At 46.7% G+C, this 26,071-nt stretch overlaps 1 protein-coding gene across 3 annotated transcripts in view; it reads left to right on the top strand.

The window, feature by feature from the left end:
• Positions 1-26,071, top strand: part of ANOS1 (anosmin 1) — a 149,591-nt gene that overhangs the window by 67,715 nt on the left and 55,805 nt on the right. For all 3 annotated transcript variants that reach the window (XM_079123158.1, XM_079123156.1, XM_079123157.1), the window contains 2 exons: positions 13,759-13,821; positions 24,068-24,290. In XM_079123158.1, the coding sequence (XP_078979284.1) occupies positions 13,759-13,821; positions 24,068-24,290 (286 nt within the window). The remainder of the gene's footprint in view (positions 1-13,758; positions 13,822-24,067; positions 24,291-26,071) is intronic.

Consider the following 26,071-nt stretch of genomic DNA (forward strand, 5'->3'; position numbering starts at 1 on the left):
GAAGCAGGGCGTGAGAACGCTCTTAAGCTCTCCATGTGTCTTCTGCAGTATGGTAGCTGGTAGCCCCTGCCGCTCTCCATTGACATTCATTAAAAGCAAGTGAAATGAAATACTTCATGAGTTGGTGGCCCTGGCCAGGTGTCAAGTGTTCACGTCTCCTCTGAGGGCGCAGAAGGGAGCTCTCCACTCGTGCACTCTGTTGGCTGCCCCTGCCGGAGGGGACCTGCGTGTCCTTTTCATTTTATTCTCTTGGATTTCGGCAGTCTGAGGGTGAAGCAGGAGCGTCCAGTTAGCGGAGTGGCAGGAAGAGAAGTCCCCTCTGGTCGGGTTCATCACACTGTGTTGGAGGTCGAGGGTGTGACCGGGTCAGATAAGCAGGAGATGGCGATCCGTGTGGTGCCCCTGCAGAGTCGGCTCCTCCAGACCGTGGGCCCGCGTGGATCCCGAACCTTCGTTCTGAACCAGACTTCCTGAGTTGGCGCCTGCGGCCTGGGCGGCGGGTGGCAAATGGCTTAGTCCTTTGACTTCGGCAAGGGAATTTCATGGGCCGAGAGAGCTTCGGCCTCACCTCCCAAAGCAAAGGAGGAGCCACGTGGCACCCGCTTTGAGTTTGGGTGAAAGGCCCGGAAGCTTCCATTGCCCATGGGGCTTCCCGTCCACCGCAAATAGCTGTCCTCCAGCACGGCGCCCTTCCCAGCTCCGGGAAAGATGGACGGCAGACCTCCTGCATCGGGCCACACGGAGAGGCTTTGCTCGGCATCCACTGGTGTCCCAGGCCGGCTTCTCTCGACGAAGCGGGTGGCGAGGCAGACAGGAGACGCGACAGCCCGTGAGATTCTGCCTCCGGTCTTCTCGAGAGCACCCAGGCCTGCTGCTCAGCCGGCCACGGCCCACCGCGGCTGCGAGGGAGCGGGCTGCTTCCCGCCCCGCACGTGCGTCCTTTCAGGGTGACTCCGAGCCCTCCTCCAGCCGCGCACCCTGCGCCGGGACACACTCGGTTCTCAGGAAGAGTCAGGGCCCGTGGCCATCTCCCCGCACCCTTGGTGACATCAGCGACCTTATGAGCCCCAAGCGGACGCGACGATCAAGACAGGCTCAGGACGGCTCTGCCATTTGACAAAGGGACGGGCAGCAAAAGTGGAAGGCTCCCCGAGACGTGCCCCACCTAACCCGGGTCACTCGCCCAGAAGAGGGAGACGCCGGGTCACCGCGTGAGCAGAGGACGGCCGTGGTCCTGCAGAACCAGCTCCACGTGCTTTCTAAGGACCCGCCCGTCACCAGGAAGCTCAGGACACACAGACAGGCGGGCAGAGGGGTCGCAGCTAGGCCCGCGCGGGCTTTGAAAAGTGGCACGGAAATCTGCTCCGTTCCCTTCCCGGCTGTCCCCGAGGAGGGAGGGGTGCTTTCTCCTGGGCTCGGCCGGCCGGTGACAGGCTGCGAAGTGAAATTCTGATTCCCGTGCAGGAGAAATACCGCCACTGGCCATTCCAGCCAGTCACCCAAACCTCCGTCTAAGGAGTCACCGACACCCAGGAGCACAGAGCCTCTGCCCGTCTCTCCAGCTCCTCTGGGTTCCTGGGCGTCCACGTGGGACAAAGCCAAGGGGTCGATCCGATGGTCCACCCGAGGACACAGAGGCCCATCGCCCAACTGCAATAAAGACGATGAGCGTGCGTGCGAGCGTGCGTGCGAGTGTGCACGCAGCTACACTTCCTGGGTTTGGAATCACACGTGGAGATGATATTTTCTAGCTCTCGCTGATTTTTTCTGGAGTTCGTTAATGTCCTTATTTTCTTTGGTGGCACTGGGGCTGGAGCCCAGGGCCCCCCTGCATGCAGGGCAAGCCCTCTACCGACTGAGCCACATCCCCAGCCCCGTGTACTTTCTGATATGTATCATACACGAAATAAAAACCGTACCCGAAGGAAGTAAAACAGGTACGTTTCCAATCTATTTTATTATTTATTTGGTAAAACGAAATTCATAAAAATGAAAACATTTCTAAAATGTTTATTATCTGTCCTAACCTGTCGTACACGACAGGAGACGGATCTGTACATCCCGAGAGATTGTAGGTAAATACAGATTCTTAGAGATCTTCCCCGAGACAAGCTGCCTTGTTGTGTTCGCGGGTTTAATGGGCTGCGCCTTCTCAATTTATTTCATACCCACGGTCGGCTTGTAGGCCGTTGCTCCTGTTGGGACAGAAGCCGTCCTGCTGAGGACGGGAATCCTGCCCACTGACTTCTTTTTTTTTTTTTTTTAATTTATTTTTATTGTAAACAAATGGGACACATGTTCTTTCTGTTTGTACATGGAGTAACAGCTTATCATTTGCATATTCATAAATTTACATACAGTAATGATGTTTGATTCATTCTGTTATTTTTTCCTCCCCCCCCACCCCTCCCACCTCTCTCACCTCTCTTTTCCCTCTATACAGTCCCTCCTTCCTCCATTCTCGTCCCCCTCCCACCCCCCATTAAGTGTCATCATCCGCTTATTAGTGAGATCATTCCTCTTTTGGATTTTTGAGATTGGCTTATCTCACTCAGCATGATATTCTCCAATTCCATCCATTTGCCTGCAAATGCTATAATTTTATCATTCTTTATGGCTGAGTAATATTCCATTGTATATATATACCACAGTTTCTTTATCCACTCATCAATTGAAGGGCACCTAGGTTGGTTCCACAGTCTGGCTATTGTGAATTGAGTGGCTATGAACATTGACGTGGCTGTATCTCTGTAGTATGCTGATTTTAAGTCCTTTGGGTATAGGCCAAGGAGTGGGATAGCTGGGTCAAATGGAGGGTCCATTCCAAGTTTTCTGAGGAATCTCCATACTGCTTTCCAGAGTGGCTGCACTAATTTGCAGCCCCACCAGCAATGCATGAGTATACCTTTTTCCCCACATCCTCGCCAACACCTATTGTTGCTTGTATTCTTGATAATCGCCGTTCTAATTGATGCCCACTGACTTCTGGGTGGGCCCGACGGGGGGGACGGCGATAAGCCTGGAGCCATTCCGCTGAGCTCGTGAGTCCTCAGCCCAGGGAAGGCTCAGACCTATGCAGCACCTGCCACCGAGCACCCTGCTAGTGCCCACGAGGTTTCCTGACTTCCATGCGAGGGACCCTTCCCTTGCCTGATGCAGGAGGGGCTTGTGGGTGCAAACGAGGGAGGGGGACTCTGAGAGGCAGACTGGACCACGGTGCTGGCGTTTGGAGCCCAGACGCAGAGGCAGGACTGGGATTCCTGACGGAACACCCCACTTCTCCTGGACGTCAGTCAGGAGGACCGAGGCTACGCTGGGGCCCTGCGCTGACGTTCCTGATGTCTAGATGCTCCTCAGTCTGATGTTCCCTCATGGCTAGACTGAGGTCCAGCATTTGGGGAGGGTCTCTGCCTGGGGACTGCTGGCCCTGCCTGCTGTATCATCTCTGGAGTTATATGGATTTAGTTTTTTTTTTTTCTTTTTCTTTCCTTATTCCTTCAAATGACAACTTGGATATCTTCAGGTTGTTCTCTACCAAGTGTCTCCACTGTAATCAGTTTCTCTTCACAATATCATTTTTTAATACATTTTTTTGTTCTAATTTGTTGTACATGACAGTAGAATGCATTCATACATTTTGATAAATTACTCAAAAGACTTAAAATCAGCACCCTACAGTGACACAGTCACATCGATGTTTATAGCAGCTCAATTCACCAGAGCTAAACTATGGAACCAACCTAGGTGCCCTTCAATAGATGAATGGGTAAAGAAAACGTGGTATATATACGATGGAATATTACTCAGCCCTAAAGAAGAATGAAATTCTGGTATTTGCTGGTAAACGGATGGAGTTAGAGAATATCATGCTAAGTGAAATAAGCCAAGCACAATATCTTTTTAATTGGGGGATACTATTTGAAATTTCAGCACAGGGCTAACATGCCATTGCACACAATGCAGTTCAAAAATCAGGAGGGCCGCTCAGAAAGCAAGCCACCTGCAGAACTGGGGAAGCTGAACGACGTGCATCTCGGTAGTTTCATTGAGAAGGAATTGAGTCTGGTTTTCTGATAACAACTGCTTTCACAAGGTGCTTTTCTCCACTCCATGCTTTAGTTTCTGAATGCATTGACTTTCTACTGTCACGTACAACTTATCAGAACAATTTAAAAAACGTTAAAAAAAATAAAGGAAGGAACTCTTGGTGTTGGAGCTACATTTCACCTTTGTGATCAGATGCGGGCCAGGTGTCCCCGTGAACATCACGGTGGGACGCTCATACCTTTGGGTGTGCAGAGCAGGCTGATGTGCAGCGTGAAGTGCCTCCTGTCCTCTGCAGTAGCCCTGGCCCTACCGGCTGACCCGCTGTGCGTCAAGCTTCCAGGGCGCACGCCTGCCGAGAGATTTCATTATTCTGGCAAGACACACTGAGCTTGTCGACACGCAGGCCTGTAACAATCTCTATACCAATTTAGAGCTGAGGAAGTCTGTGGATGCCTCTGAAGTCGGCAGGACGCACAGATTTCAAGACACGTGATGGGGGAGAGAGCGGCCTCCCTCTTAAAAACAGATTGCAGTTTCCCAGAGAAAGCTGCTCCCGTTCATTCAGAGATCAGAAACGGTCCTCGGAACCTCCTGCGGACGGCATCCTTGTGTGCTGCTCCTAGATCAAAGGATGAAATGAAAGCTTGGGATTTTTTTTTTCAGAACTCAAGGTGTATTTCTTATGTGTGCACAATAACCCTGAAAAAAAAATAGATATCATTTTTATGGATTTTTTTAAAAAAATCATTCAACAGAAAATAATTTTGTAAAAGCAGACCGTATGTCCTCCAAAATCCCCCACTCTCTGATTTCTCGTTCCCTGTCTACCTTCTGGCCACACATAAGCTAGCAGAATTTCTGGCAAGAAAACCAGTCTCTTAAAAGCAATGATTGAAACACCCTTGAGAGACTAGGGTTAAAGGAAATTTTAATTTCTTTTTCAATTAAAAATAAAAGATCTTGTTGAAATATGCTTGAAAAAAAAAATGGAATCCATTCTCTTTCCTGGTCCTTGAGACAGAGAAGGGACAAATTCATTGAGCTCCTATGAGATGTGGGTCCTTCAAAATGTTATCGCTACACATTTTATTTCAAAAGAGTGCCCTTGGGCAAATCTTCTTCTCCTTCTCCTCCTCCTCCTCCTCCTCCTCCTCCTCCTCCTCCTCCTCCTCCTCCCTCCTCCTCCTCCTCCTCCTCCTCCTCCTCCTCCTCCTCCTCCTCCTCCTCCTCCTCCTTTTAAGTGTATCAGAAACCTCCCGTCCAAAGAGATGGAAATACAACTTGAACCAAAGCCAACTTTCACCACTGAGGCCCCAAGCAACTCAGAGAGACCCTGTCTCTAAATAAAAAATACAAGAAAAGGGCTGAGGATGTGGCTCAGTGGTTAAGTGCCCCTGAGTTCGATGCCTGGTATCAAAACACACAATACCACCTGGATGGAGAAGAAATCCTTTGGCAAGGGGTCCTTGGGAGAGTCTCCTCCAGCCTGCTGGACTCCACAGCTCCATGCTGGCTTCTGCTTTCCCTCTCCTCAGACCCGCCTGGAATCATCGGATTCTGAGCTCCTTGGCTCGGGGAGATGGCCCAAGTAGTCCCTGCGTTGTAGACCGCTCAGGTCCAGCCACCAGCATGGCGCCTGTAAGAGACCCCACCCCAGCACCTTCTCGCCATATTGGAAAAGGGCAACTGGACAAGAGGAAAACACGGGTCCATGGTCCTATGCCTTTCTATCCAAAGCCTTAGTTGTGGAAGCCAAGTCGTCAGCGGGAATGGCCTGTACCAGTCGTTGGAGAATTCACGGGCCTGAAGCGAACTGCCCGCCATCGTTTCTATGCAGATGCGTTGGTGCCCGTACTGGAACACGTAGGGTTGGGCCAGATGACACCAAAGGTCTCGTGCCTCTCCAGACGTTTCTCACGGGTCCTCCCGGACCTCGGGCCTCTGCCTCTGCCCTGCTGTCCTCTAACTTCAATAAGACCCCTCCTCGTGGCCCTCTGCATATGACCGTGTTCTGGTCTTCTCGTTCCGAAGCTCCATCACGTAAAGAGACAACAAAACAGATCCTACCGAGAAAAAAAAGAAAATTGTGCCTGAGTCACTGCAGTGTGCTGATTTTAAGTCCTGTGGGTGTGAGAAACTAGGAGTGGGATAGCTGGGTCACATGGTGGGTCCATTGCAAGTTTTCCATGCTGCTTTCCATAGTGGTTGCACCATTTTGTAGTCCTACCAGCAACGTATGGGTGAACCTTTTCCCCACATCCTCACCATAGCTAAAATATGGAACTAACCTAGGTGTCCTTCAACAGATGAATGCATAAAGAAAATGTGGTATACACACACACACACACACACACACACACACACACACACATACACGATGGAATATTACTCAGCTTTAAAGAAGATTAAAATTCTAGCATTTTCTGGTAAATAGCTGGAGTTGGAGAATATCATGCTAAGTCAAATAAACCTTACCCAAAACACCAAAGGCAAAATGTTTTCTCTGATATGCAGAAGCTAATTCACGATAAGGGGTGGATAGGAAAGGATAGAGTTACTTAGATCAGGTAGAGGGAGTGAAGGGAGGGAAGGGTGTGGGGCAGGAAGGACAGTAGAGTGAACAGACATGCTGACTCATGTGCATGTGTGACTGCATGACCATGTGATCCTGCAACATGGACCGTCAGAAAAATGATAGACGACCCTCTATTTATGTCTGAGCTATCAAAATGCATGAGTGCCTTCTACTGCCATGGACAACTAATTAGAACAAATAATTTTTTAAAAAAGAGAGAAATGTCCAAACCTTGCTCAGCTGTGAAATCTCAATGTTGTCACTGTGCTTTTATCAGAGACCAACTCCCCCATTTTAAATGCTTCAATCTCATTTGTTCCCACTGCCTCTTCTTTGGACACAAATCCCAGACTTTTCCTCGCTGTGAGTCATAAATGAACAGGTGGCTTTCACCGTCGTGGACTGCGAGGTCCTTCAGGGTAGGCGCTGTGTGGTTCAGAGATTTTGCAGGTGCATCATGAACACTCACCATGGAGCAGAACTTGGTAACTGTTTGGGGGGTCGAGCGAATGATGTGGGGAAGAAGACAGGAAAAGCCTGTAGACGCTCGCCTTTAGCTGAACTGTCGATACCCAGCTCCGACGGCGTGTTCGTCATCTCTCCCTGAACTTTGCGGACACCTCAGACGCACCCCGTAAGGCCCTCCTTCCACGCCCTGCCTGGTTTCTCCTCCATGTTCCACCGGGTCCACCATCAGTTCCTGTCAGATCTAGGTTACAACTTTGGATGCCTTTTCTGAATCTCATTTCCTTCTCAGTCTCTGCTGCCAAAACCACACCAGCAAGTGTGTCCTTGCTGTGGTTTAGATAGGAGGTGTCCCCAACAGCTCAGCTGTGAGAGCATGCTAGAAGGTGTAGAGGTGAAAAGATGGGGTTACGAGAGCCTTAACCCATCAGGACATTGTTCCCTGATATGGACTCACTGGGTGGTGACTGTAGGCAGGTGGGGTGTGGCTGGAGGAGGTGGATCGCTAGGGACATTCCCTGGGGGACTACATCCTGTTTCTGGCTCCTTGGGGACTATATCCTGTCCCTGGCTCCTCGGGGACTATATCCTGTCCCTGGCTCCTTGGGGACTATATCCTGTCCCTGGCTCCTTGGGGACTATATCCTGTCCCTGGCTCCTTGGGGACTATATCCTGTCCCTGGCTCCTTGGGGACTATTTCCTGTCCCTGGCTCCATCGGGTTTAGATCTGGTCCCTGGTGAGCAGAGCTCTCTCTGCTTCCTGGTGCCATGTCCTGAGCTGCTCTCCTCCTCCAGGCCCTTCCGCCATTTTGTTCTGCCTCACCTTGGGCCAGAGCCATGGAGTCGGCCCACCATGGACTGAACCTCTGAAACCAAGAACCCCAAGTAATCTTTACCTCCTCTAAGAGTTTCTTGTCAGGTCTTTTGGTCACAGCAGCAAACAATCTGACTGCAACCTTTGTGGACTTGTTTCCTATGCTGTCCTTCATTGCCCATTTCTTTCTTCTCACCCAGTGCCCTCTGCCACCCGAGGACATACTGACAGTAGAAATGGTAGAGGGGAGGTTTGTACGACGTTGTAACAAATTTTTCTTTTCTCACTGCTGCACCCTATCTCTCTAATCCATCTTCTCCTGCAGCACAAACTGGACAAGCCAGCTCTCTGTCCCTTGTGGCAGATTCCCTCCTGCCATCTATTTGATGCTTCAGTGGTAGGGACAGACTTAGCCACAGTGTTTTCCCCTCAGTCAACTACACACTACCTCAGGGAACACGTTCTTGCTCTATTTCCCCTGCCTCGGTGAGGAGATGAGTACTTGGCATGGAGGAAACATTAAGCCGTACTTACTGATTTAGTAGATGCCAAGGAATGTAGGGAAGGCCGATTGCTTTGTTTCCGCATGGATTCCAGTTGCTTGGCATAACATGATGATGAGTTCTACTTCCTTGCCTGTGGGTTTAGTCTTCTAACGTGACTTTAATGGAGGTGTTTGGCTGCATGTGTGGAATTTTGTGCTGAATTTCCCAGCTGGGGGTTCATCAAGGTAGTATCAACAGTTTTCTTCTTGGCCAGGACTTTGCCTCCTCTGAGTTAGAGCTTTCTCTGTGATAGGAACTGCTTCATCTTATTGGTGGTAAATCATTTTGGAATCTGTAGCTTCTATGGCATTGTAGAACTGAACCTGCTCTGGGATCACAAGAATTTACTGATCCCATAGATTTCCCGTGTACCTTTCTGGTCACAAATCTCTTTTCTATACATTATCTTATGAAGTTACCATAGCAAGTGGCCTCCATAGAACAGCATGCTGTGATGCAAATCTAACCACAGACACGTGACCTTTGAGCTTCTCTGCCATGCTGTAATACAGCCAGAGAAGCCCTCATTGCATGTGGTCACCACATCTAGCCTTTAGAACAAGAAGTCATCATAAACCTCTTTTTTCTATAAACTGCTCAGCCACAGGTGTTTTGTTATAGCATCATAAAATGGAATAAGGCAGAGTAAAAATAGAATGTGACTCTTTAAAAAAGTTTTATTCTAATTAGTTGTGCATGACAGAATTCATTTATACCTAGATGGAGTATCATCTCTCATTTTTCTGATTGTACCTTTTGCAGGATCACATGGGTCATGCAGTCATACATGTACATGAAGTCATAATGTCTGTTTCACTCTACTATCATTCCTACCCCACACCCCTTCCCCTCCTTTCACTCTCCTCTACCTAATCTAAAGTAACTCTGTTCTTCCCTAGATTCCCAAATTTATTGTGAATTAGCATCTGTAGATTAGAGAAAACATTCTTCCTTTGGTTTTTTGGGATTGGCTTACTTCACTTTGCATGATATTCTCCAACTCCATCCATTTACCAGCAAATGCCATAGTTTTATTCTTTAAAACTAAGTAATATTCCATATATATATATATATATATATATATATACATATATATATGTATGTATACATGTACCACTTTTTCTTTATCCATTCATCTGTTCAAGGGCACCTAGGTTGGTCCCATAGTTTAGCTATTGTGAGTTGAGCTGCTATAAACATGGATGTGGCTGTGTCACTGTAGGGTGCTGATTTTAAGTCCTTTGGGTATAAACCGAGGAGTGGGATAGCTGGGTCAGATGCTGGTTCCATTTCAAGTTTTCTGAGGAATCTCCATCCTGCTTTCCATGATGGCTATACCATTTTGCATTCCTACAAGCAAGGTATGAGTGAACTTTTTCTTTCTCTTTTTTTTAATTGAATCAAGTATCAATAAATGGGATGGATTCAAACTCAAAAACTTCTTGTCAGTGAAAAACGTGAGAATTCTTGAAGAAAAATGACAAGTGCTCTGTGGTCTCACGGAGGGTACGTCCACGCGCACTCAGGTGGACAACACAAATAGTTTGGCGCTGCTGAGGATTAGAGTGGAGACGGGCTCTTTATGGAAGAAATGCAGTATCAGAATGGAAGCCAGGAGAACTTTGTGCATGGGGAACAGAAAACAGATCAGCTGCACTGACTCATGAGTTTGAAGAACCTGATTTTCTGGGTTTGCTGGTTGACCAGAAGTTCCAAATGTCAACCCACATACTTTACACTTAATTTGCTACTTCTCGGCTAGTTTTTATCAGGGAACCCCCATGATCAGAACCATGTTTTATAGGGATACATATGACTGTGTGTAGAATTAATACAAGATCAGAAGCCATGGTTCAGAGCAGCCTTTACTCCCTTGACCTGGCGGAAAGTGTTCTTAGGACCAACCACATTAGAAGTGTGTTATTCAGAGGGTCTCACGCTTCCACTATTGACATTTGGGGCCAGATGGTTTTCTGTCCTGCAGGGGAAATGTCCTGCACATGTGGATTTGTTTCAGTAGCATCTCTGCCATTTACTCGCTAGATCTGAGTGGTACCCCCTCCCTCCAGCAAGAACATGGAAAGATACCTCCAGAGACTGCACAGTGTCCTCTGAGCATCCACACTCACCTGGGATGCCAAATAGCTTATTTAGAACCCTTAAAACATCACACCTAGTCTCTTCTGCTGCAAATCGATTGCAGTCGAAGCCAACACCTCTACAGGGTTTTGGAGTGCATGCACACATGGGAAGATTTACCCACACTCTGTATTGCTGGCTTCTCTGCAAAGCTGAGAGCATCAGGCAGTGCTGGACAAGATCCAGAAGGTCCCGAAGACCAGTTGCCCCCTGGACCTTGGTACCAGGGACAGAAAGTGTCCTTTACTTTTCCTAAACTTCCATCTTTCCTGAGTATTCCTAATTCACCTCCTGCACATTTATTTGTGATTTGCTTGGTTCCTAAAAGTATTTGAGTGTGCCAAGCCTATGTATAGTACTAGTTACACAAGCATGCTCCTTGATCCATTAATTCAATCAGAGGTGTTTACTGAGCTGCTACTACATGCTGAGAATATTTTAGAAAATGTCACAAAATTCCTGTGCCCAGGAAACTTTAATTCTCGTAGCATGTTGTATGAGCATATTTTGTATGGCTATAGATTTTTAAATATAAGTTCAACATAGATATATCATCTGAGTGAACTACATTGTAGAATGTATCTTTCTAGGCCAAGTTTTAAACAGGATGGTATCCACGCGCTTTCCAAAGGTAACACATGCTGTATTTTTGCCCGCTAAGATTTTAAGTTTTGCTCGCTGGGCTTGAAGAGGTAGCCTCGGAGGAATGATTTCAGGCAGCCTGTCATTCTATGTCTTACAGCCTAAGATACTTGCTAAAAATGTGACCTCTGGTTTCCGTTCTGAGAATTTTAGGTACCGCAGGATCATGGCGTGGCGGTGGGGGTGGGCCACACATTACAACGCATTCCTCTGTGCTGGGGTTATTCCTCTCAAGGAGAGATCTCTGGGACTGCTCTCTTTGGCACACCGGTTTTGTTCTTTGCAGGAACAGAAAGTGTTTTCTGCTGTATAAAGCATGACAGTGATTTTTACCCTTGTCTTGACCTTTAGTTGAAATCTAAAAAGGCAAAGCTTTGATAGACAGATCCAAAATATATTCATGCAAATGACTATACCCAGGCTATTTTTTTTATACCAGGGATGGAACCCAGGGGTGCTTACCCACTGAGCCACATCGCATTCCCTGCTGTTTGTGATTCTAATTAGTTGCACATGACAGTAGAATGCACTTAACAGATCTTACATAACAGAGTACGACTTCTCATGCTTCTGGTTGTACATGATGTAGAATCACAAAGGTCATGTATTCCTGTATACACATGGGGTAATAATGTTCAATTCATTTCTTTCTACCCCATAACCCTCCCCTCCCTCCACTCCCATCTACCTAATCCAAAGTATCTCTTCTCTTCCCCATCTCTGTCCTTATTGTGAATCAGCTTCCACATAGCAGAAAACATTTGACTTTTGGTTTTTAGGGTTTGACTTATTTCACTTAGCATGATATTCTCCAACTCCATCCATTTACCAGCAAATGCCATATTCCATTCTTTTTTAAAGCTGAGTAATATTCCATTGTGTATATATACCACATTTTCTTTATCCATTCATCTTTATCCATGCATCTTTAAGATGCATCTTTGGACTCTGTTGGCCACTGGGTATTAGAAATGAGGCCATTCAAGTAGGAGCTTAACTGGACAGCACATACAGTACTGTCCCAAAGGGGCTGTCCTGTGGTCACCACCTGATGCCTGGCTCATCAAAAAGAGATTCTGCATGGACAAGAAAACAGGAGTGTCCTTACCGCCATTTGAGTACCAGCAATAGGTTTCCATTTTTGCAGCAGGTATTTGGTTTGCACAAGGCAGGTGGGCTTCCCAGTAGCTGTCGAGAAAAGTTAGATGGGGGTCTGGAAGGGCGGAGGCGGACACTCCATTTATGTCTGACCTATCAAAATGCACAAATGCATCTAGTGTCATGGACAACCAATTAGAACAAAGAAAAAAATTTCAAAAAAAGTTGAATAGCATGGTTTTGAGAATCAAATCTTTGCATAAAAGCTCACCATTTTTATTTCAATCATGAGGACTATTCTATCACACACATACACAGGTACATAGTACGTGTGTGTGCATTGTGTATCTATCTCTGTCTCTGTATGTGTGTACAGATATATGTATTTTTGTGTGTGTGTGCACAGTCATCTTATTTACTATATGAACTATATATAGTAATAAATCTATGGCATGTATGTATAGAAATATTTTGTTTAACAATATCATCTATTATTACTGTTGCTATGAAGCAGTGAAGCTTGGCTACTCTCTTTGATTCTTTGATTTACTTAAATATATACATAGTAGTAGAGAGTCTGTAGATGTTTAAGTGAACTTTCTCCTCTTACACAGCTCTCGTGTCGGAAGCTAATGTCCAGACTGATTCGACCTCCTCGTAATTGAAATGGTCGCACCCCAATGCTAGTGGACGCACACAGCTTAAGATACCAGTTCACAGCACAGTGCATTTTTCACTCCCCTGTTTTTAGAGGAGCATGCCAAAGATAGCCCAACGCTGCCGAGTTGAAAGCAAGCGGGAGCCAATCCCCAAAAGCCAAAGGCGGAGAGATCTCTCTGATAATTGGGTGATGATACATAACGGGGGGTGGGAGGGAGGCAAGAGTGCAGGAAGGAGGGCTGTGTAGAGGGAAATGGGGGTGGGCAGGGGGCAGGCCAAGGGAAGAAGACGGCACGAGACAGACATCATCACCCATGTGCACGTGGGAACACGCAAATGGCGCGACTCTGGTTCATGTTCAACCAGAGAAACGATCATCAGACCCCATTTCTGTGCAATGAATCAAAATAATGAAAATTAAAACAAGTGGATGTTTAATTCTATGAGAAAAAATTCACCAGGAGTGTCACACTTCACTTCCTGCGGGACAAGGGTGCTTGGCGCCCGGGCTTCTTTCCTGATGCGAGCTTGGTCACTGTCCCCTCACTGGCTGCCAGGCCCGTGACCTTGCTTTTCCGATGGCGTGGAAGGGCCTTTTGCTCCCTGTTGTGCAGGGTTGGCCAGGGCCTGGGATGCTCAGCGGATTGGCTGGACTTTCTGGACCCCCCAGGTCACAGGGGCACGGGTGGGGGCAGTGCCCGGGGACGCCTCCGCTGCGGCCCGGCCTCGGTCCTCTGCCGGCACCAACTTGGTCTGTTTCTCTCTCCTCCAGTGCCTGGAGCCCTGCAAGGACCCGGGGGACCTGAGGAGTCAGCAGTGCCAGAGTTTCTGTGAGGTAAGAAGGGACGGCCAGCTGGCTGTCCGCCCACACCGGGAAGGCAGGCCGGCTTTCAAGGCGCCCACGGCCCTGCTCCCGCCTCGCATCAGGGCTGCCCTGCCTTCCTGGGGTCGCAGTGTCCACGCCATTAGGAGGAAGCGGCCCCTGTTATTGGTGGCAGGATCTCTCTGTCCTGTCTCCTCGGCCCTGTCAACTGCGGGGCAGGCATCTGACGTCCCCGTGCCACCAGTTACGTAAGGCAGAGAAGACCAACGGGGAGAGCCGCCTTGCTGAGATGTCACCCACGGCTCAGGGGCGCAGGCTGCGTGCCAACCTGGTCTCTCTCAGGATGCATCCAGGAAGACTGGCCGGCGGCCCAGGTGCAGAGACGGTGGCCTCGGGCCATCTCCTGAGGACCAGCACAGGAAACAGTGGGCAGAGCTCACTGAGCGATGCTCCGCTGGGCCAGAGGAGAGCCCGTGGCATGGAAGGAATGATGTCACTGGGTGTCTTGGAAGGGAAGGGGCTGGGCAGGGCTGGGGGAGATGGCTTCCGGAGGATCTGGGACCACAGTTCCGGTCCCCATCCACTGTAGAACAGAGACGTGTCAAGCAGGATGGAGGCCCAACCCCAGGCCCCGTGGTCCAGGCGGAAGGACTGGGTCTATGTCCCTGTCCTCTGGCCCCTCTTCCTGATGGTCCAGGTGTAGATGTGGGTGAGCTTCCCTCTGTCCATCGCCCGGAGTCACGTGCTGTACTGTTAGTCTAGAAAGGTGGAAGGACAGTACCTCATGGTCACTTCAGGGTGACCTTCCTCTCCTCTGTGGTTTTGCTCGGGACTGCCTTCTTAGCATTTCGAGCCCATGCCACATTTCCTTCATGCATTCACCTGTTGAGCTGATGGATCTGATGACAAGTCTGGGTATGAGGAATGGTTAGAAAGAGAAGAATGAGTGCTCCAACCTTCTTGCCCTGAACAATCACAGAAAGGACTTTGGAAGATACCGAGATATGGAATATGGGACAGGCACAGGTTTCTTTGAGGGGTGACAGTGTTCGGGGAAAGGACAGATCAAAAGTTGGGTGTTAGCATCTTGTGCGTGAGATCTGATTTAGACACGCACAGGGGCCGTGCCCCAGGCGTAGGTGCCAGGGCCTGGAGCGTGCGGAGAGTTCTGGGTTCTCTGTGACGGACAGTGGGCGGTGAAGTTATTCAGGTGAGCGTGGAAACAGGTGTTTTGCTGTGAACCACACCAACGTGGGAAGGACAGGGAGGGGAGGAGGAATGAGCAAGTGAGACCAGGAGGGACGAACAAGGTGGGAGAAGACCTTACTGGAGGAGTGGAGCTCCAAAGCCCAGTGATGGACACATGGCCCCAAGGGAGCAGAATCCATTGAGCTCCAGGCTGCAAGAACGTCAGGCCTTGAAATTTGATTGTCGGGTTCTGCTACATGCAGGTCACTGTGGACTCACGCGGGAGCAGTTATTGGGTGGTGGAGGAGAAAGACCCACAGGCACACTCAGAGGCCAGAGGAATGGGCGTCATCTTGGTCCTGGGTTCCTGGGTTCACCAGTCAACTCCCAGAACCTGGAACATCAGTGAGCTTTGCCAACGCGTTTCTAGCCGGCTTCCACGGGCTGATTGTTAAGAGGGTGCTTGGTGATTCCTATTAATAAAACACAGGAGAGCAGTGGTGTCTCACACCAGTGTCCTCACCATCCCTGACTCTCTAGAAAGTTCTGAACTTCAGGAGTTATTTCTATGCCGAAGCATCTTCTGAAGAGCTTGCAGCAAGATTCTGCAGTGCTGCTGACTTGGGTCCCTCCCTTCCAAGGGAGTACCTACCTGTGTTTAAAATCACTAAAGTCAGCTAAGGAGGAAGCTGAGATAAACATAGGCTGGCTCTAGCTCACACCAGCCAAAAAGGCGTGTACTGATAGGAAGGTGACTTCCTAACATGCAGGTTTCTGATTTCCTTCTAACTTAATGTTTTTTCATTATATTATGCACATAATATTTGTGCATGTTTATGGGGTACATGATAATAATTTATACATGTATAACCAGCAAATCAGGGTAGTTAACATTTCCACATCCTCAGCATTAATCATTCTGACGTGTTGGGAACCTCTGCACTCAGCTTGTCTCATTCTTTTGAATGATGTCATGGATGGCTGTAGACTATTGTCACTCTACTGTGCTCTAGAAAACCAGAACTAACTCTGCCTGTCCCGCTGTCCTCTGGTGTCCCTACTGTACCTCTTTGAATGCTTCTTCCTTGATTTTCTTCCAATTTCATGTTGTCCATGGCCAAGGTTTCTCATGTGCTTGGGAAACAAATTAATTACAATCCCATCTAATAAATTACTATTTATAACCGAGTGTCCAGGCAAATCACACTTGCATTTCCAAAAGTAATTTAGAAACATTCTCTATCTCCTTCATGCATTCTTAGTAGTGAGATACACTCTTTGAAAGGTACACTTGCCAGTTCTGGTTTTCTTCCTCTATGTCTGCCTGTATTTTTTATTTTTTAATTAAATTTTATTTGTTATAGTTAGTTGTACATGACAGTAGAATGTGTTTATGCATTTTGATAGATTATACATATATGGAGGGTCGTCTCTCATTTTTCTGATTGCACATGTTGCAGGATCACATGGTCATGCAGTCACACCTGCACATGAGTCACCATGTCTGCTCACTCTACTGTCCTTCCTGCCCCACACCCTTCCCTCCTTCACTCCCTCTGCCTCATCTAAAGTAAGTCCATTCTTCCCTAGTGCTCCCTGCCCTTATTGTGAATTAGCATCCACATATCAGAGAAAACATTTGGTCTTTGGTCTTTTTGGGTTTGGCTTATTTTGCTTAGCATGATATTCTCCAACTCCATCCATTTACCAGCAAATGCCAGAATTTCATGCTTCTTTAAAGCTGAGTAATGGTCCATCACACACACACACACACACACAGACACACACACACAGCACATATATAGCACATTTTCTTTTCCATTCATCTTTTGAAGGGCTGCTAGGTTGGTTCCATGTTTAGCTATTGTGAGTTCAACATCTCTAGTAATTAGAGAAATGCAAGTCAAAACTACTCTTAAGATTTCATCTCACACCAGTCAGAATTATCAAGAATACAAGCAACAATAAATGTTGATGAGGATGTGGGGAAAGGATTCAGTCCTACATTGCTGGTGGGAATGCAAAATGGTGCAACCACTCTGGAAAGCAGTATGGAGATGTCTCAGAAAACTTGGAATGGAACCACCATTTGTTTTATTTTTTTATTCAGCTCTTACTGGGTCATTAAAAATTAATTGAACAAGTTACACTGAAGAATAAAACCAAACCATTTCTCCAAATCCAACCACCCAGATACAGCCATAGGTTAGCATGCAAGAAAGTGCGAACACAGCAGATCTGAGCTAACTCTCCTTAGAAATGCCTGCTTAAATGCAGTCACCCTACTATGCCATGGAACACCAGAATTTATTTCTTCCATCCTAACTTATTACATGACAGTTTAAAGCAAATTGTTACAAAAAAATAAATAAAAGCCTGTTTCTGGGTTTATTCTGAACTGGGGTCTGGAAACTCAGACTTCTGGAAGGTTCCCACCACTTGCTAGCGTTATAATAAGTGGGCTTCCTCATTCTGAGAGTGTTTGCATGCTCTGTGTGGCTTACCCTGAGCATCTCCTTTCCTCCTGGGAGCCTGGATTTTTGCTGCATACCAGGCAGAAGCTACTGATAGGACTAGTTCCAGGAAAAACCCTGGAACGAACTCATTTGGTTGAAAAGAAATCTCACCTGGGTCATCACAACTCACTAAGATTAATTTGTCCATTGGATTTATTTTTTTAATCTTGGCCATATGCTGAAATCACCAAGAGGGCTTTAATAATGGCCACTTCTTTTGGTCCATGCCAGGAAGGCTAAAGTAACAGATTAGGACTTTACCCAGGGCATTATTTTAGAAGCTCTCCAGGGGACTCTAATAAGGAAGCAAGTTGAGAACCCCTGGATTAGCAAGCATCTTCTCATATTTACCCTGAGACCTCAAAGAACCATTGGGTCTAGTTGTTGCTTGGTAATGGTGGTCGTGGTGATGGCGAAGGTCATGAAGGTCATGATGGTGTTCACGGAATGAGCATGACGATGGTGGGGGCCGTGAGTGGTGGTGATGGTGGTGGCGATGGCGACGGTCCTAGTGATCATGGTGGCGGTGGTGGTGTTGGTAGAGATGACGAGCATGTCATGCTCATATCAGGAGATGATCTCTCCGAGGTTGTATTCCTGCTTAGCTGGGAGAAAACCTACCCCTGACTCTGCACCTAAAGAACTGACACATGTACATCTCTGTAGGATGGAGCTAAACACAAAGCGCTGTGTCCTCTCCGTGCCGGGGCTTCGTGTTTATGTGACTGCACAGTAAGGTAGCGTACTCGATTGCGTTTCTTAGTGTTTATCGCTCCACCGCTGCTCATGAATTAATTAAAGTACCCTACTGTATTACGTTCCACACCAGAGACTGCTCTCTGCAGCGCTCGCTGTTTCTTTAAGCATCCAATAAACTCCATCTACTATGGCTAGGGTTTCATTTTATCCTTGGCCATTTGCCCCAAGTAGGTAAAATTGTTTTTTGTTTTTTTTTCCTTACTGGAGCTTACTCAGCACATTGCCCAGATAAGACACTAAAAAGCACACATTACTTTTTAGATATTTGGAGATGGGATGGAGGAGCCATTTATAAGAATTAATTAATGTTGCATATTAATACATCATACGATGATACATAGTTCTTAAAATATGAAGGATTTTTCACTCTATCCAATGTACCATGAAGAGATTTTCCTTTTCCATTTTGCTCTGTCTGTTCCTTTTCCAGATACATAATGACATCCATTCCTTTAGTTCATCTAATAGAAAATACATGGCCTTTGAACGTCCATGGTTTTCTTGGTTTTGGGAACGGCAAAGGCTGAAAAAAAAATAGGAAACAGAAATTAGTGCCTGTAATAATCTTATTTTTTTTTCCAGATTTTAAATTGTAGCCAAAGACCTGAGAAAATATTTCCATTTTTATGATTTTCGAAGTTAATCATATAAACAGCTTTATGAAGGACTTGTAGTTACATTAATTTTACAATTAATAACTTCACTTAATCCACCAGATGTCATTGTATTGGCAAGAAACTGAATATTGAATACTAGCACATAAATTGGGGTTGCCATGCGTGTTTTATTTACTGTGAAGTTAATGGGCTTATTACTCGTGGTGATTCGGAAAACTCCTTTTCAACTATTTCCCCAGTCCTCCTCTTAACAAAAATTCAGAGTCATTAATTTATAATATTGCAAGAGACTTTGCAGGCTCCATGGTCAGAGGCTGCTTGCCTGAGACCCACATACCCTGTTGACAGGATTTGCAGTTTGCATTTAGAGGACTAGTTTACCCATTTTGTTTCTGTCTGGAGGATTAAAATTCACATGCAGTTCCTTGGACTGCATTTTCTCTTTGTTCTACCCACTTCAGTGGATTCTCATCAAGTCCACGATTAAAGACAAGAAGAGACAGCTTATGCTCAGACCACGTATTTCTCCAATTCATTTACACACCATTGCTGTTTCTTCAACCTATTCCAAGACAATTATCCAGGGCAATGGAGAGAGAACATCAAATTTTACCTTTGAGAAACAGAAATCATAAAATAGCTCCTTAATACCAAATGCACCCACTTATAAAGTGAACTGCATTTACAAGTAAAAACCTCCAACTGAGCTGGGTGCAGTGGCACATGCTGGAATCCCAGGGGTTTGGGAGGCTGAGGCAGGAGGATCACAAATTCAAAGCCAGCCTCAGCAACTTAGGGAGGCCCTAAGAAACTCAGTGAGACCCTGTCTCTAAATAAAAAACAAAAAAGGGCTGGGGAGGTGGCTCAGTGGTTAAGTGCCCCTGAGTTCAATCCTCCCTCCGACTGTTTCTTACAAGATGCAACAGGGTCCAAGTCCCCCCTGAGCAGATTCCAGTCTTGCCCTGAAAGCAGCTGATTGAAAGCTAGAGTCTTTCCACACTGTGGAAGAAGAGTCAAAAAGTTCCCTCTTTGGATCTTGGGAAGTTTTTGTCAGAGCAAGGAGGACTTTGGAAATGTTGAGCAGCAAACTTGTAACAGCTGGAAAAGAGAAGACACGAGTTACTTAACGCTTACTGTGTATGTATCGTGGGCAAACTGCAGTTTAAGTTCCTTTGTGTATGAATTGTGCAGCATTCAAAGTGTCAGCTGGATGATTCAAGATCACGCAGCAGTCTCGAGGTCTCAAGGGCAAAGATGAGCCTATTTGATTGCATGGCCCTCAACATAAATAATCATAGAGATCATTTATGAATTTACACAAATAGGAAGAAATGTTATTAACTATCTGTATGGAGCAACCCTTACATCCACAGCAGAGGTCAAAATTACTGGGCTCATGATGACCATTCTTTTATTTTCCTTGGGAATAAAACGTTTCAGATTTGTTTAAGACCAGTTTTTGATTCTTTTTGTGGTTGCTGATTTTAAGTCTGCCCCGTTAGCTCAGTGAGTTGTCAGTGCAAGGAGACAGAACTCCGTTTCCTGGTTCAAGGGTGCAGTGATTGACAGGCACATCCTTAGGATGAGGTGTGAATGGAAAATGCGATCTCTGGAAGTCAATGTCTGACTCATGCTCTGTTCCCCCCGTGAATCCGTTTCACTGAGCTCCTGTGTTTGAGTTGAGTGGATTTGATTAGAGCTTGATGCCAACAACTCACTGTGATTTCCAACTTAGCCAGCAGCAGACGCTCGCCAGACTTCCTGAGAGCGTTCTGGTTGGAAATCTCAGCCTTGCGTTGGGGGCCAGTGATCTCCGGACCTGTTTTCTTTCGGTGCTTGTAAAGCATACGTACGTTTTGTCCAAAGAGGAAAGCATCCTGCATGATCGTTGCAGATCTGTTAGCATGCTTTCGGGGTTACTCACGTAGGTTTGGATCTAAATTTAAAACTCCAAAAGGCAATGAAATAAAACACATCTAAAACCACTAACAGAAAAATGAACTGTGAAATAACTGGAGTCCAAAGCTTTATGTGTTTATAAAGTGGATTTTAAATGAACAAGTTGCAAATTTGGGTGGGCGGATGTTGAAACTGCAGGTTTTCTTCCAAGTGTTACCTGGAGGTTACATTGAGTTTCCATCTTGGTACAATCGATTCCTGCCATTTTCAAATATTATGTAGGACTCTCCCCCTCTCCCACGAGAATGCCTTTCTGTTCTTTATTTTTATTTATTAGTTTTTTAATTTTTATTTTTTAAATTTTATGTGTTTTAGTTAGTTATCCATGACAGTAGAAGGCATGGATGCATTTTGAGAGATCAGACATAAATGGAGGGTCGTCTCTCATTTTTCTGACTGTCCATGTTGCAGGATCACATGGTCATGCAGTCACACATGCACATGAGTCAGCATGTCTGTTCACTCTACTGTCCTTCCTACCCCACACCCCTTCCCTCCCTTCACTCCCTCTACCTAATCTAAAGTACCTCTATTCTTCCCTATCTCCCCTTATTGAGAATTAGTTACACATATCAGAGAAAACATTCGGCCTTTGGTATTTTAGGTTTGGCTTGTTTCACTTAGCATGATATTCTCCAACTCCATCCATTTACCAGCAAATGCCATCATTTCATTCTTTGTAATATTCCATTGTGTATATGTACAACATTTTCTTTATGCATTCATCTGTTGAAGTCTAGGTTGGTTCCATAGTTTAGCTATTGTGAGTTGCTAAACTTGCATGTGTCTGCTTCCCTCTACTAACCTTCAACAGATGAATGGATAAAGAAAATGTGATATATATATATATGTGTGTGTGTGTGTGTGTGTGTGTGTGTGTGTGTATGTGTGTACATATGCACACTGGAGTATTATTCAGCTTTAAAAAAGAATGTAATAATGGAATTTGCAGGTAAATGGATAGAGTTGGAGGATATCATGCTAAGAGAAATAAGCCAATCCCAAAATACCAAAGGCTGCATGTTTTCTCTGATATGCAGATAAGTGATATGATATGTGATATTCACAGTATGGGGTGGGGGGCAAGGGAAGAGTAGAGGTACTTTGTATTGGTAGATGGGAGTGAAGGGAGGGGAAGGGGTCTGCGGTAGGAAGGACAGTAAAGTGAAACAGCCACACATTTTAGTTCAAGATTTCCAGTCATATTCAACAAGATGAATTAGAGATTCAAATTCATGAAATTGCTGTCTTTTGGGGAAAAGGTGGAGTCAGCTCTCTGCAGAGACGACCCTGCCCCAGAGAAGAGATTTTGATAACAGTGGGGTTTCGTGTGTGTTTGGCGAGCCGGTGTCCAGGGTGTTGCCCTTGTGGGTCAGGTTGTGGGCTCACGGGATGGACACTCCCTCTGGGCTTGGGTTCGCCAGGGCTGCACCACTGACTTCTCGTGTCAATCAACAGCTCAGACCTGAGCTTGCCGGGTCCCAGGAGGGCACTCTCCCGCTTGCCACCTCAAGGGACCCTGAGTGCCTTCTTGGACGTCACATTGCTGGACACTGTCCTCTGCATCACTTGGGGTCCCCGGAGCTGTTGCGGAAGTGGTGGTCTACACGGCTCAGGGCGTAAGCACGTGCAGGGCCGCTTCCTGTGCACGCAGAGCTGAAGGCAGGTTCTCCTGACCCAGGATGGCTGTCCTTCCCTGTCTGGCCAAGCATCTCCATGTCTCCCCTTCTTCCGCAAAAGGCCTGGTGTTTAGTGATCTTTTTCATCACTGGAACCCAAAGACCTGCCAAGAACAATGAGAGGGAGGAAGAGCTATTTGGGGCTCGTGGCTTTAGAGGTCTCATTTGACAGGTGGCCGAATCCACTGCGGTGGGCCAGAGGTGAGGCTGGAAATCGTGGCGGAATGGTCTGGGGGAGGAGAAGCATCTTGGTGCTTCTCGTGGCACCAAGAAGCAGAGAGAAAGCGCTCTACTCGACACACGAGCTTCCGTGGGACGGCTCCCAGCTAACCCACCATAGCCAGCATCGCCCACGTCCAGCTAGGAGGGGACCATGTGGGGGTGGGCGAGCCGCCCGCCATCACGCCAAAGCCTAGGTCCACGCGGCACAAACATTTTTGTAATGATTCCCATCGAAGACAATTTGGCCAACTCCTGGGTCCAAAAACAGCCGAGAAATGGAAGCTGGCTGGACAGGTGTGTCCCTTTAGGAGGTCAAGGGCTGCCTGTTCCCACCACGGGAGGATGGACTCCTTCAGAATGTCGCCAACACGATGCTCGGAACCCTCTTTTGCAGATGCAAGATGCAGGTGCAAGTGGTTTGCGATGGAAATCCACATTCTTTCACCAAAATCTTTATTGACAAGTCCACATGGTTAAACAGATTACACGAGCTATTAGCGCCAAAACCCGGATGTCACTGAGATATATTCAACCTGCGGGCTCAGACCGCACTGTGATGTGACACCAGTGGGTGGGTTGCCGCGGTGGGGGGCAGACAGGTTCCTGGGAACCCTGCTGTGCTGTTCTCATGAGCTTTCATGGCATAGGAAGAAGCTTGGGAAGCGCTACTTGTTGAAAAATGAAAACATATGTAGTGCATACAGTCTGAAAGTCCCCTTGAATTGCATTTATTGCGCTTTAACTATTTATGATCACGGTTTCCGTTTTTGCTGCTGGGATGGGCCCCAGCATGCTCAGGGGGTACTGCACCCCTGAGCTCCTCCCCCAGCCTCTCCGATACATTTTTGTGCACTCAGTCACGTGGTGTGACTGTTGCGTGCAATCTAAGATCCTCTTGGGGTTTGAGTCCATGGAATGTGACTTTGCTGGGGGTGCGGTGGAGAAAACAAAGACATCTATTTTGTAGAATGTTCAAGGGGCCAGGCATGGCAGTGCACACCACCATGTGACTTGGGAGGCTGAGGCAGGAGGACCGCAAGGTGGAGGCCAGCCTCAGCAACTTGGTGAGGCCCTCAGCTACCCTGTCTCAAAATGAACATTAAGAAGGGCTGAGGATGGGGCTCAGCAGTTAAGCACCCCTGGGTTCAATCCCCAGTACCTCCCTGAAGAAAAAAAAGGTCAAGGGAAATTTGAGGGTCCAAAAATGTTGGACTTCTTCCTTTCAGATGTGTAGGACTCAGACTTCCCGTGTGTTTCATGGACACGTTCTAAAAATATTTCTCCTCTCTCCGTCTCCTTCTCTCTCTCTCTCTCGCAGCCTCTGTTCCCCAAGAAAAACTACGAGTGCTTAACCAGCTGCGAGTTCCTCAAGTACGTCCTCTTGGTGAAGCAGGGGGACTGTCCAGCTCCTGAGAAAGCCAGTGGCTTCGCAGCCGCCTGCGTGGAGAGCTGCGAGGTGGACCACGAGTGCTCGGGGGTGAAGAAATGCTGCTCCAACGGCTGCGGGCACACCTGCCAGGTGCCCAAGACGCTGTACAAAGGTAAAGGGCAGAGCCCGGGGCAGGGAACTGCGCTGTCAGCGGAGGCTACGGAACCTGCGGGGTGTCAGCCATGCAGGCAGAACGCAGAGCAGGAAGGGGTGCGTCCTGCGTCACAGACGCCCACCTTAAAACACCGCAGACCTCGGAGATCAGCCAGGATGTGCACAGTGAGGCACAGAGTTGGTTTTTTGTTGTTGGATTTTTTTTTTTTTTTCAGTACCAGGAATTGAACTCAGGGATGCTTAACCACTGACCACATCCCCAGTCCTTTTTTCCATTTTATGTAGAGACTGGGTCTCACTAAGTTCCTTACAGCCTCACTAAGTTGTTCAGGCTGGCCTCGAACTTGCAATCCTCCCGTCTCAGCCTCCGGAGTTGCTGGGTTGACAGGCGTGCACCACCACGCCCAGCCAGAGTTTTAACTTACCGTATGTATACAAAGGATAGCAGCAATCCAACAGCTTTCTGTATTTTTTTCTCAAAGGCAGACTAAGTCAATGAAGCTGTGCAAATCCCCAGAAAAGAGGCTGAGGATGAAGAACACTTGAAAAACACAGAGTAAACATACTTGTACGGTGAATTTTCTGTCGGCACAATCCAAGAACAGAAGGGTCATTGTACAGACTTTAAATATTTTGATTAGTAATCTTGAGACAGAGGAATTACCCTCTTCCAAACATGGGGACCCCCTTTATCCCACATTTCTGCAGATAGAATGGTTTGCATTCAAAAGCAAATTCTAGAGCACTTAAGGGCTTGGGGCTCTGGGCCGCGTGCCTTCTTTGACTGATGAAGTTGTTTCATGCCAAAGTGACCTGCTGCCTTATGAATTGTTTGCATATTTTGAAGGTGTACAAGGATGCACACATTCTGTTATTTTGGGGGCCCAATTTGAATAGTGAGTAGAATCCATCTGTGGCTGTAGCTCGTTACGAGTAGGAGAAAAAGATCTCGCTTTCCTTGACTCTCATGCACATGCCAAATACCCATCATTTCCACCTGCCAGCAGGATTTGGCAGCCTGCGTCTACAGCAGTATTCACTAGCAATGCCTGTCTCCCACTTGGAAATGCCTTCCCCGGGAAACCTATACAATCTACCCAATTTTATTAATTTTTGAAAAAATGCCCAGGGTCCTTAGAAGCCCAATGTAAATTTTATGACCCAAATTCAAGATATTTCTGCTCTCTCCTTCTTACGGAGGGACAGTTCTCGAATGGAGCTAACATTTCGACATTTTCTAAACAGCCCCATGTTATGAAACTTTCCCCTGTTATTACTGATCAGATGTTATTTTTTATGAGAATGATTTCTGAAAATTCATTTTAAGCACATTTGTAAAACTCCTAAGGGGAGGATATCTTAAAAGCAACGACATAAATTAAAATATACATTTAAAAATAAAAGCATTGAGGATTGGTACGCATATCAGATATGCCTGCTTCACAGAATAGAAGAAACATCGTGGGAAGGATGAGAATAAATGATGAATTATGTGATAAAAGACACCATTTAAACCTGGGTGTGACTAAACAGACTGGATTTTTCAGAAGTACTCAAGTCACTCTTGTACAACAAAGTAGCTGTTGGATTTTTGTGGGAAGAGGTAATTCATGGAGAATAAGCCATGAATATAATGAACAGACCGGGAAGCTGCCAATGAGCTGATAATGTTTGCATAATAAGAATGACAAGGCTAAATTATTTTTGGAACAATATGTTATATATGTACATATATATTTGTATATATATAATTATTTTGGTGTCCCAGGAGCATTGGAG

Source organism: Sciurus vulgaris (assembly GCF_902686455.1).
Source record: "Sciurus vulgaris genome assembly, chromosome: X".
NCBI lineage: Eukaryota > Metazoa > Chordata > Mammalia > Rodentia > Sciuridae > Sciurus > Sciurus vulgaris.